This window comes from Zootoca vivipara, chromosome 11, assembly GCF_963506605.1.
Source record: "Zootoca vivipara chromosome 11, rZooViv1.1, whole genome shotgun sequence".
NCBI lineage: Eukaryota > Metazoa > Chordata > Lepidosauria > Squamata > Lacertidae > Zootoca > Zootoca vivipara.
In genome coordinates this window covers 46,369,648-46,382,628 of record NC_083286.1, presented here as the reverse complement: position 1 = coordinate 46,382,628, position 12,981 = coordinate 46,369,648, and the positions used below count along the sequence as shown (strand labels likewise).

General features: G+C 45.4%; 1 protein-coding gene across 4 annotated transcripts in view; it reads right to left on the bottom strand.

Annotated features, from left to right (window-relative positions):
- Window positions 1-12,981, bottom strand: part of LIFR (LIF receptor subunit alpha) — a 100,812-nt gene that overhangs the window by 7,304 nt on the left and 80,527 nt on the right. For all 4 annotated transcript variants that reach the window (XM_035100347.2, XM_035100346.2, XM_035100351.2 and 1 more), the window contains exons 14-19: window positions 11,367-11,543; window positions 9,111-9,212; window positions 7,000-7,167; window positions 2,665-2,823; window positions 1,469-1,562; window positions 181-256 (exon numbers count right to left, since the gene is read on the bottom strand). In XM_035100347.2, coding sequence (XP_034956238.1) covers window positions 181-256; window positions 1,469-1,562; window positions 2,665-2,823; window positions 7,000-7,167; window positions 9,111-9,212; window positions 11,367-11,543 — 776 coding nt within the window. The remainder of the gene's footprint in view (window positions 1-180; window positions 257-1,468; window positions 1,563-2,664; window positions 2,824-6,999; window positions 7,168-9,110; window positions 9,213-11,366; window positions 11,544-12,981) is intronic.

Genomic DNA, 12,981 nt, shown 5'->3' with positions numbered 1-12,981 from the left:
TCCTTCCTTGGAGGTTTTTAAGCAGAGGTTGGATGACCATCAGCCATGGATGCTCTAGTTGAGATTCCTGCATTGCAGGTGGTTGGACTAGCTGACTCTCAGGTTCCCTTCCAACTCAACCATTCTATGACTCTACGCGCCAAACATATAATCAGTCAATGGTAAAATGTGTAAGGTTACCTCTGGATCCTTCGGGAATTCTAAAGCTTTGCAGTTTTCTGGGTTCGGAATGTCGGGATAGAAGGTTTCTTTAATCCTTTGGAAAGAGGGACACAGATGTTAATGTCAGGAATCGCCGAGAAGCTGCTGGGGGAGAGGATGCTTTTCAGCTTGAGGGCCACATTCCCACAGGGTAACCATTCTGGGGGCCGTATGCTAGTGCGGGGCCGGGGCATAGAAACAAAAAGGGGAAGAGTCGAGACACCTGCCTTTTGTACAACAGGCTATATTCTAATCTTGCTGAAATCAGGGGTTCACACACACACAAAAACTGCACAAATCTAGGCAAGCAAGAGGAATCGTCTTCATCAGAGCACGGCCAGTCAAGAACATGGAGATCCGCATTTGCTGCACAAGCCAGAGGTTTTACAGCCCTGTTCTACAGTATTGTGTGGGTCATTCAAGCAGCATCTTGGCTTTTTTATGCTGTAGCATCCAACACCACATTTCAAAAGGAAATAGAAAAAAAATCCAGCATATATATAATTCAGTTACACATGAGGAGTTTCCTCTACTCCCACGAACATGGGCTTCAATGTGTGTAGACCAGTGTTTCCCAACCAGTGTGCCTCCAGATGTTTTGGGACTACAACTCCCATCATTCCTGACCACTGGTCTTGCTAGCTAGGGATGATGGGAGTTGTAGTCCCAAAACATCTGGAGGCACACTGGTTGGGAAACACTGGTGTAGACAGCCACACACACCCTTACATTTTCCTAATTTACTTCAGAGTAGGATGCGGATTATGCACCCCTCTCTATAGACCGTGTCCCTCAATCGGCCCTCTTTTGCCTCAATCTCTTTTTCCTTTCTTTTTTTGCCTCTTGTTCTGTACATCACTGAAACAACACCTCTGGAATAAGGCCCTCAGGCTAAAAATGCCCTCCTGGTTAGCAGTTTAGCATTAAGGGCTAACAGATCACAGGGCCGTTTACAGTATTTACAGACTAATATTCCACTTATTAAAAAAACCTTTAATTTGAAACTCACTCCCCCAAAATTTGAGGTTTATTAATAGTGTGGAACAGATAGCGCCACCCAAACAAAAAAGCAGAACTGCTGCCTATCCTTGTTTGACAAGGAAATAAAGTTTGCTGAATACCAAATATTCATTATTGTAACACATTACCCACACTTCAATCTAAGGGCCCAGGGCAGGTCACAAACCATTTAAAATTACAACATTAAAAACCATTACAAAGCTTACAATTAAAAAGACATGATCACACAAAAAATAATAATAGTTACCATTCTCTCTTCCTGTAGCAAAGGATGCTGGTCACCACTCCCAACACAATAACAATAATTACTGGGACAAGGATGGCAATGATTAATCCCACAGCTGAAAAATTAAGAGAGAGAGGAAAGCTAGTACAGTCAACTAACAGCCCTGCTGCACCTGAAATACTTATAATAATACAGCAAAGTTTTCATGGGCTGCACTTAGGGTGGAGGAAACTAGCAAGCAGAAATAATTCAGGTAACCAGCAGTGGTTCTGAGTGACCCAGGATCAAGTTACAGGCTTCCGACAGTGGGTGGCTTGCAACAGTACAGCAGGTTTCCAGGAAATGGCTGGTCTCCCATCAGACATTGCTTATTGGAAATAGAAGTGATTGATGGGAAGCTGCACAATTTCGCTCCTGCTACCTATGCACTAAAAACACCAACAACACTAAACTACTGCATTATTCTCAAGGCTCAGCCCCACTTCCGTTTGCCCTGCTGATTTCCCCCGGGGAAACCCATGGCATAGAGCTGAATCGGAACAAACAGCCATCAGGTTTCCCACAGATTGCTGTTTGTTCTGATTTACTACCAAAGAGCGGGTTTTCTAGGAGAAAGTTGGCAGGACAAAGGTAAAACTGCTCAGACCTGTACATTGAAAGCATGGGAGGAGCAGAAAACCACTCAGACCTGTGCTTTCCAGGCACAAGACAAGCAGAAGTGTGGGCAACCCCGGAGTCAGGGTTGCGAGACCTTGGCTAATACCAATTTAAACATGTTTGCCTTTACACCTGTCATTCTATTCTGAATTGCAAATTTATTGTGCATGTGGTGGTGGTGTTTTTTTTGCACACCACCTTAAAAAAATCCCCCTCAAGAACCTCCTGTTCTGCAGGATTTGGGCTCGATCTTCACCCCCATATGCTGCAGCCAATCATATGCACACTCTGATCTCTACCCACCCTTCCCTTGCTGACTATAAACTCAGTAAGGTCCATGGGGCAGGGACCCTGAAATCCTGCAAAGTGTTATCTATTCTACACCAGTGGTGCCTGAACGCCACCACCGATAATCTTTGAGGGTTATTCAGGAATTTGAGGTGTGCTCATTGTGCATTACGCCATTATCCGGCTAGAATTAAACGTGCCACCCCAAAACAACCCTCCCCCACAAAACCCCCAACAAAATACACCCTCCTTCACCCCCCAAAAAAACTTACAATTCTCCTTTGTGACCACAGACAAGCTGCTTGGCGGGCCAATTCCACCAGCTGTGTAGGCTCTTAAGCTCAGGTGGTAGTTTGTTTTCCCTTGAAGGCTTGATATTTTTAAGGTGTTTTGCTTTAAGTCAGTAATATTCATGTAGGTCTCTGAGTGGCCTGGTGTTGGGGGGGGGGGAAGAGAAGACGAATTAGGGTGGAGGAGAATTTTTAGAAAAACGCCAGATATCACAGGGCAGATTCACACATACTGTTTTGCAAAATGAACTTTCAAAGGGGAAGGGAGTAAATGCACATAGATGCCCTATCACCTCACATATATATTTATTCAAATACTACTACCTTGCCCTGATTTTTCACATTACTCAGAGTGGCTCACAGCAGTTAATATACCACAGTTCATAACAAATCCATGTGAAAAACTAGTGCTGTCCCCAAATTTTACACTTTACTTGGTTCCCCCCCCCAACAACCATTATCCATCAAATATCCATTAAAAGGAGGTTGGGGGGGGAATTACATTTGAAAATTATCAAAAGGAAGAGAGATTTTGCCACAACTTTTAATTCCTTCATATTCTCTCTCTCCTCTACTTTACTTATGCATATATAAAGTTGTATAAAGATGCCTTTTCAGTGGGGTTTTAAGCGAACCTTTATGAATTCATAGGTATGTTCTCAGAGACAGCACATGTTTGCACTGATTAACTTATTAGAGATTTTGTAACCTGTCTTTCTCCCAAAGGTCCCAAGGCGGAGAATAAAGGTAAAGGGATCCCTGACCATTAGGTCCAGTCATGACCAACTCTGGGGTTGCGGCGCTCATCTCGTGTTATTTATTGGCCGAGGGAGCTGGCATACAGCTTCCAGGTCATGTGGCCAGCATGACAAAGGCACTTCTGGCGAACCAGAGCAGTACACGGAAATGCAGTTTACCTTCCCACTGGAGCGGTACCTATTCATCTACTTGCACTTTGACGTGCTTTCGAACTGCTAGGTTGGCAGGAGCTGGGACCGAGCAACGGGAGCTCACCCCGTCGTGGGGATTCGAACTGCCAGCCTTCTGATTGGCAAGCCCTAGGCTCTGTGGTTTAACCCACAGCACCACCCGCGTCCCAAAGGCAGAGAATACATACTTCTTAAAAGTAACCAACTCATACATACTAGTTGTGGAAGTAGGTGGGGTCATAGAATTGTAGAGTTGGAAGGGACCACAAGGATGATCTAGTCCAGCTCCCTGCAGTGCAGGAATCTTTTGCCCAATATGTGGCTCGAACCCACAACCTTGAGATTAAGGGTCTCTTGCTCTACCAACTGAGCTAATCTCAGCAGACCTCATGTTTTTAACGTATTGTTTTCTCTCTGGTTTATCGTATCTATGTGGATTTGTTTGTTTCTAAGTCACTTTGGGTTGCTTGCCCTGGGCATGATAAAGAGACTAACAAATTTAATAATAAAAATCATAGTACAATGGTAACATGAAGAATACAAAAAAGATGCAGAGGTTGCATGTGTTTTAGTCTGGGAATTAATAAAAAGAAGTGGGACCCAAAAGCGAAAAATGCAGAGTTCTATAGAGCCAGCTATGCCCCTTTTCACAATATTCCATTCTATCCCCCCACCCCCTAAAAAAAAACCCCAACCTCCACATTCCATGGTCACTGAGCATGCTCAGACTTCATTAGGCTGCTTTGGGTGTTCCTCCAGCCACAAACAAAGAAATCTCTTCCCTGCACTCCTCTTGCTGAAACCTGTATAGTTTGAAGCCAAACTTATTCTACCCTCCATTCAGAGGATAGATACCCCTTTTCTTGTGAAAGGGCAGCAAGACAAAGCCCCATTGTTGTGTTAGGGAACCATACAGTGGTACCTCTGGTTGTGAACAGGATCCGTTCCAGAGGCCCGTTCGCAACATGAAAAGGCCGCATCCTGAAGCGCCGCATCTACGCGCGCGCATGACGCAATGCGGCGCTTCTGCGCAAAGCGCGATTTAGCACTTCTGCGCATGCTCGCAGGTTACGGACACGCCAAACCCGGAAGTAACCCGTTCCGGGACTTCTGGGTACGGCCATTCACAACATGAAAAGACGTATCCCGCAGCGAAGGTAACATGGGGTATGACTGTAATTGACTTTGAGGATAGATTGGCAAAGACCATGACTGTGGCTCTGCATTGCAAGTACTTGAACGTTCCCCCCTAGAAAATTCTAAGTAAAGTGGCATGTTAAACAGTTAGTTGGGAGCTGCTGCGCATCCAGATTCAGGATTTCTGAGCACTTCTACCAACCCCAATGAAAAATGACATAGGGACTAAATACTAACAGGAAAATAATCCCCGCCCCCCCCAAAAAAGAACCCACCACCAGACACTTCCTGTGCAAAATAGGTTGACCTTGAATTGTGCTGTCAAACTGCTGTTATCTAGCTCTGCGGGAAATGATTCCTCCCAGCTGTATTTTCCAAAACAGAAATAAGTTTATTTCCCATAAGACACCCAGTCAAAGCAGGACTAAACAGAATCCCAAAGGTGGCTCTTTCTTGTTCCCAGGCTCATCCTGCTCTACAGGATCTGGGACGGTAGTGGTTGCTTTTCTGTACTTGCACACCAGAGATGCTTCATTTATCGCATTGGTGGGAATAATTGGGGACGATCATCGATCAAGTATTCAGGGCATCAGCAACACACTCCCAACTGAGTTGCCTTTTCAAGTGGTGTTGGCTATTGTGTGGCTAGAGGCCCATAGAAAACTCAAAAATCTGAATGCTGGAAGATTCAGGACAGACAAAAGAGAACACTTCTTCACACAGAGCATTCTTTAAAAAATGCAATCTGCTCTCGCAAGAGGTAGTGATGGTGAGCAACGCAGTGTGGTTTAAAAAGAGGATTCAACAAATTAATGGAGAATATAGCTTTCAATGGATCCTAGCCCTAACGGCTATGTTTGACCCCCCCCACACACACACACACCAAGATCCAGGATCACGTTTTGGTCAGGAAAGTGCTACAGGCGGCTGAGCCAAGAGACTGACTTTCCCAGTAACATAAAATAACTTACAAGTGTGAAGATCAAAGATCAGTATTGTGCACATCCTTTCAAGGTCTCTGCGATATTGTGTCAGTTGGTGGGGGGAGGGGGCATGTTGCCAAGAGCAAAGCTGTGCTTTCAACAAGTATTCCTGGAAAGATGCAATTAATCTGTCCTGGGGTCCCTTTAAATATTACTCCCGTTGCAAGGCTGCTACTGAGCTATGCAGGCAGACAAGATTATCAGTGAGTGGGAAGTTGGGGGCGGGGTGGCTGTTTCCAGGCAGAATGAGGACAGAGAGCAAGTTCTGGGGGAAATGACAGAGAGACCAGCAGGTTTTATTTTCTATTAACTCTGTAGCTGAGTGCAACATACCACAAGAAGCTAGGATTAAGACAGGAAAGAAATTTGGGGTGTAATGGCAAACCTGGGTTGACACAAGAAAATACTCACTAGCTAATGTCACACCATAGCATCAGAGCATGGTTTGTTGCCCCAAAACAAACCATAGCTAGTTGGCCAGGGCAGGTTCAGATGTATTAAACCAACCAAACCATGGCTTAGCGTTGCATCTGAACACTGCCAACAGGAATACAGATTTATCGGTGTTTTGCTCACACTCGTGAGTTTTCTCTTCCCTCTGCTAATTTATTGTTAGATTTAAAAACTTTGCTTTTGGTTTGTGAGTGGCATGTTATAATCACACTGGAGTTTGATCAGAGCATGGGGAGCTACCTTGGTCAGAGTGTTGATCCACCAAGCTAGCCCAGTATTATATACTTTGATGGGCAGTGGCTTTCTAGGGTCTCAGGCAAGTGTCTTTCATTTCATCTACTACTTGATCTTCTGACCTGATATACACTGTATCCCTAAGCTACAGGGTGCATTCAAAAACTGGTGATTTATTGCCACCTGAACTAGAACACAAAGACCAGAGTACAAGTTACGAGGATCATCTAGTCCAACCAAATCTTAACTAGAACATATATGACAGATGGCCATCCAACCTCCGCTTAAAAACCTCCAAGGAAGGAGAGTCCACTTTCTCCTGAGGGAGACTATTTCACTGTCGAACAGCTCTTACTGTCAGAAAGTTCTTCCTCCGAATCTCCTTTCTTGTAACTTGAACCATGAAAGGGTTTCTTGACAGCCGAGCTATTAACCTGTCCCCTCCTCTCTCTTTTTTGCATTTTTCTGCGTCTTTATTTTGCCAATGAATGCCACCAAACTTTGCTCCTTTGCCTGAAATGAGATTTCTAACGAAGCAAATCTGGCCAGTGGTGAGAGACCGTCAAAAGCGCATCATTTACCTGGCTCAAAAGCTTTCGGCTTTGTGGTGCTTTCGTCACCTTTCCCAAAGTGAAGCAGATAACCTTTTAAAAAGCCCCGGCAATCTTCGTCAGAAATGTCCTCCCATCTTATGACAATGGAATCTGAGGTGGCACGCTCCACTTTGAAAACTGGCGCAGCGCTAGGTTCTAGATGGAGAACAAGAAGGGAAAACATTTTTTTAACAAACCCAAGATACGGTAGGTGTGTTTTGACAAAAAGATATGTTACGTGCAAACATTGTAGAGGCTTTGTTGAAGCTAGGGGTCTACAACCTCTCTGTCAGGGACTGGCTGGATGACATTGAATGGTGGGAGATGCCAGCCCAAGAACCCAAGGGATGGCACAGAGGAAGACGACCCAGGACAGTGGTAGTGGGACACTGAGGACCAGTCTGCAGAAGGGACAAGCTGGGAGGTGATAGAAGCAGGAGGTTTGAGTGAACACAGGGGGTCAAGAAGAAGAAACCCTTTCCAGGCTAGGTGTCAAGGGGTCGTGCTGCCTCTGACACTCAGATCACGGAGAGACTTGCACGTGCAACGAGCCAGACAGGCCCAGAGGGGGATCCCTCCATCTTGCCATAGTTTAGGTCTGCTTAGGAGGAGGAGGAGGAGGAGGAGGAGGAGGAGGAGGGGAGAGAGAGAGAGAGAGAGAGAGAGAGAGAGAGAGAGAGAGAGAGAGAGAGAGAGAGAGAGAGGAGAGAGAGAGAGAGGAGAGAGAGAGAGGAGAGAGAGAGGAGAGAGAGGGGGGAGAGAGAGAGAGAGAGAGAGACTACTGAAAAGGAAAGAAGGGGCCAGATTCCAGCCCCAGCAACTAGGGCAGATTAGCCTAGATCAGGGTGGCCAACTCCCAAGAGACTGTGATCTACTTACAGAGTTAAAAACTGGCGGTGATCTACCCCCTTTTCGGAGGTTCAGGTCAAAATTGTTGAGCTTTTTTTAGGAAGGATGAAGGCCCATTTTTTAGGGGTTCAGGTCAAAGTTGTAGGGCCTTTTCTTTGGGGTGCAGGGCAAAAATGTTGAGCTTTTTTTAGGGGAGTCAAAGTTGTTGAGCTTCTTTGAGGGGAGCCAGTGGTCTACCAGTAGATCTCGATCTACCTGTTGGACGTGCCTGGCCTAGATGAACTCTGTTGTGTTTTTACTTTTGTGAATAAAAACCGATTCCACTTTGTGTCTCGAGTCCATTTCCTGACCTGAGGATGAACCTGTATTCCTGACAGCCCCTTGACTATCATCCTTCATCACTGGCCATCCAGGCTGGGGCTGACGAGAGCCTGCAGGCCATCACACTGGCTACCCCTGACGTAAATGCAAGAACTTTAAGTTCAGACTGCTAGATCCCATGTTATCCAGCATCTTGTTCTCACAGTGGCTAACCAGATGCCAATGGGAAGCCTGAAATTAGGGCCTGGGGTGCAACAGCACTCTTCCTACTTGTGCTCCCCAGCAAACTGGCATCTAGACAGGAAGACATGCCATACAGAAAATGTCCTCCATTGAACCATCTTCAGCAGGAGAATCTATCATGAAAATAACAAAGGGAACTGGAATGCAATCCGGAAACAATTGGCATGGTAATGCATATCCAAGGTTATTTAAGGAACAGTTGAACCTTGCACATTTTAGCAGGAAATGTTCATAGAACTGCATATATTGGAGAAAAATGCATACATATTAGGGAAATTTGACTGCAAGATGTGGATAGTAGTTCAAACGGATTACAGAAAGGAGCTGATTAACAGAAATGTGTACAGATTTTTGTTACGTTTGTTTAATGCAAATTGTTGCAGAAATGTGGAAAGTTGCAGAAATTTAGGACTGGGGAAAAATTAGAAATGGAGAGAGACTGATAAGTGACAGTTGCAATCCTGCTGGTGCAGCCCACCTTAGGATATATTTACACAATTGACTAACTCACCTCATTGGTCTTGATCCAAAACTGGGCTATGAACCTTCCTAAGATAATTGCAAAGATAATGCACTTTCAGTCTGTCCCTATTTCCCTCTTTTCTTTTGGTTCAATAAACCCTAGAAATATTAACACACTTTTTCCTTGCATCTGAATAACCTTTAGCAAAATGAAAGGCACTTACGCAGCTCTTGTGTGTAGCCATTTATATACTTCAGTAGTTGATATCCATTGTCTTTGCAGCCATGGACAGAAAATTTGTATCTGATTCCTGGCTGAAAGAGATCTGTGGGACAGAATAATCATTAAATATCTTATTTTACAGTACTCTACATTCCGAGAAGAAATACATGTAGAGACATTCAGTCATCTACAAGCAGGGAGTTGCTCCTTTTATGGCTAAATCTGGCCACAATTCATCTCTACAAAACCATGAAGATAACATGTCTCAGTTTCCCCAAATCAAATCTGAGAGTTGCTTCCTGTATTATTTGTATTATTTTTTCAGGTACTGGCAAGTAAATTATAATTCATTTGCAACAACCCTACTACTACTACTCTAATGTTTTGATACATTGCAAAATGTGTCCATTTCTCAATAAAGCAATTTTCCACCAAGGGATTCAAAGGTAAATTACCAACCCATCATATTCGTCATCCTATCAAGATTCATGCTCCCAAAGATTCTAACCTTGGGGCAGTTGTAATAAATATGATCAATATCCACTTCTATGCAACAAGCCTTTAAGTGACTCCAATATTTCCTGGCTGGCCAACTCTATCCAATGTGTCATTTATTTAATGCCTGGGTATCCATCACCATCGTAACACCAATTTCACTCACCTAAAGCCTAAAAAGCAAGCCACAAGTGAATGGATGGCAGCATGATGATAAAATGCTTATTTACAAACTGATCTTGACCTTCAGATACAGGCTCTTGAGGTCTCCACCGACAACACACTAAAGTTCAGAAGCCACTCTAAAGACACACAGACTATTTGCAAATGCAAAGCTAAACCACATTTTTTAGAATTACATGCATGAGACTTGCACACACTCAACCTCAGCCTCTGTAGCAGTCACAAGGAGACTGGAAGCTTTGACGTCTGCATTCAAGCTCCACAGAGTTGCCTGTGATATTTAAACAAACCAGAGTTCCCCCCACCCAAGTTTGAACTATGATTAGATTGATCCTGGATTGCTTGAGTTTAAACTAACCAGAGAACCCAAGCTTTGAACAGGGTGTGGCAGGCCGTGTTCTGTGGAACTGCTTGCTTCCAGAAGTTTGGCAGGAATCATCCCTAATCATTTCTACATCTCTTCTAAAAACTGTGCTGTTCAGAGAGGGCTTTCAAACCTAACATGCTTTTGCCAACCAGATTCTACAGATATATCTGGCATTTTTAATTTCTTTTTACCGTGTTTCTTTGATTGCATACCATATGCTGGTGTTTTACATGAAAGCGCGGTTTATCTATATTTTACATAAATGAGCAATTTTTAAAGAAAAGATAAGAATTGCAGCCAAGGAATAAACTCCATTTGGAGAACAAAAATGCTCTCCTGCGACAAATGTGGGTAAGTACCCAAACTTTACAAGCGAGCTACCATTAAAAGGACAATTTTTATCTCAACATAAAGGTAAAGATACCCCTGACCATTAGGTCGAGTTGCGGACGACTCTGGGGTTGCGGTGCTCATCTCGCTCTATAGGCTGAGGGAGCCGGTGTTTGTCTGCAGACAGCTTCTGGGTCATGTGGCCAGCATGACTAAGCTGCTTCTGGCGAACCAGAGCAGGGCCGGCCCTATGGCCAAGCTGGGTGGTGCAGGGCACCACGGCGCCAGCCCGCCAGGGGGGGCGCCGCGAGCTGCGCCTGCCTGCTGGCCGGCCGGCCGGCCCGCCACACAGCTGCGCCCACGCAACCCCACCGTGCCTGCCCGCCCGCCTGCCCGCCGCGCTGGGAAACGGGGCGGGGGGCGCCGAAGGGATCCGTCGCACCACGGCCCCAGGGGCGCTTAAGACGGCCCTGAACCAGAGCAGTGCATGGAAACACCATTTACCTTCCCGCCGGAGTGGTACCTATTTATCTGCTTGCACTTCGACATGCTTTCGAACTGCTAGGTGGGCAGGAGCTGGGACCGAGCAACAGGAGCTCACCCCGTCGTGGGGATTCGAACCGCCAACCTGATCGGCCAGCCCTAGGCTCAGTGGTTTAGACCACAGCGCCACCCACATAGGAATACATAAAATAGAAAATCATTGGGTGGGGGGGTGGGGTCAGGAAGAAGCTTTAGCTATGGCAGCTTGAAATGCAAACTCTCCTGCTCAAAAACAGTGGAGTCCCAAACACATGCCCTGTCCCTAAATCATGATGATTCTCACTTTTGCATGCAAGCACAGTTCTTTGCAGAAACAAATGTTAAGCAGTTATTTCCTACCAGATTTGATCACAGCATCTGACACGCCTGATGGAAACGTTTCCCAACCCACAGCAGCGCTGGGCTCAAGCCCCTGAGGCCACCTCACGGTATAGCCACAGGTGACATTGGGGTCAGGCTCCCAAGCGATGTAAATGCCATCTCCTTTGGCAACTCCGATCTCTGTTGGAGCATCGCCTGCAACATTGATAATGTCAAAGGTTAGTTCCTGGGGCCTTCTTGATGCATTTCATAATGCCTTCTCAATTTCCCCCCATTTGTTCTAAGACACGTACAATAAAACTACACACATAAAAATGCAAAAGAACCTAATTGGTCCAACTGCTGTCGTTAAAGAGAAACAAAATCCAAACAATGCTTAACTCGGATCCTCATCCTTATAAAGATTACTTTTATTTCCTTCTCCCAGTTAAACCATTAATAGTAATAATTTTATTATTCGTACCCTGCCCATCTTGATTGGTGTGCCCCAGGCACTCTGGACAGCTTCCAACAAATATAAAGCATAATAAAACATCAAACATTGAAAACTTCTCTATACAGGGCTGCCCTTCAGATGTCTGCTAAAAGTTGTATAGTTATTTATCTCCTTGACAACTGATGGGAGGCTGTTCCACAGGGTGGGTGCCACTACCAAGGAGGCCTTTTGTCTTTTTAGACAACCACAGAAGGGAAGCTGGACCCAGATGGCAGTAATGGGAGGTGCAGCATTCATGCCCTCTTGAAGACAACCAGAATTTAAGAGAGACCAGCGCCTGGGGTCAATGTAATCTCAGTCTAAACTTTGCTGTTCAGGTTGGAACACCTCTAGAAATCTTGGTCAATGGGCTGATTGACTTGACCAGGAGCCCCAGTTTTCATGCCAGCACACAGGGGAGTACCCAGGATCAAAACTAGGGGGTGGGGCGAGAGAGGGAAGGAGGGAGGGAGGGAGGGAAGAGAGAGAGGGAAGGAAGGAAGGGGTGGGTGAGAGAGAGAGGGAAGGAAGGAAGGAAAGAAAGAAGGTGTGTGTGAGAGAGAGAGGGGGGGGGGAGGGAGGGAGGGAGAAAAAGGAAGAAAGAAAGAGGGGGGAAGGAAGGATGGAGCTCCCGTCCACCCACCCCCCAGCTCAGGCTGCTCCTTCCCCCTCCCACAATCCTGTCACTGGCTGCAGCCGCGGAGAGGGCAGAAACAGCCCAATTTCCATAACCCGCAGCGGCTTTTCCCCTTCAGTTTTTGGAGGGAAAAGTGCAGGTTATGGTCCATAAATTACGGTAATTTATTTATTTTTTGCTTCTGGGGGGGACAGCTGCCCCCCCCCGCCCATGCCCATGCCAGCACACCTTAGAAAGATTTAAGCTTTATCTTTCCTCACAAAATACCTAAGGAAATCTTATGGGAATATCGTATTGATCTTTGAGTGACGGTGTAAGAGAGTGTGTGAGAGATAACCAAGACACTGTTTTTGAGTCTTGAGAGCACCCTTAATACGCCAGATTGGTAATACATGTCTGTCTAAAATCTGCTTACATTGGAGGACCTGCTGATAATTGGATTAAGTTCTGTGAGAAGTTCAATGGGATACAGCAGCTTAAAAGCAGGTTCTCCAAATCAGCATGACAAATCAGCCTGAATG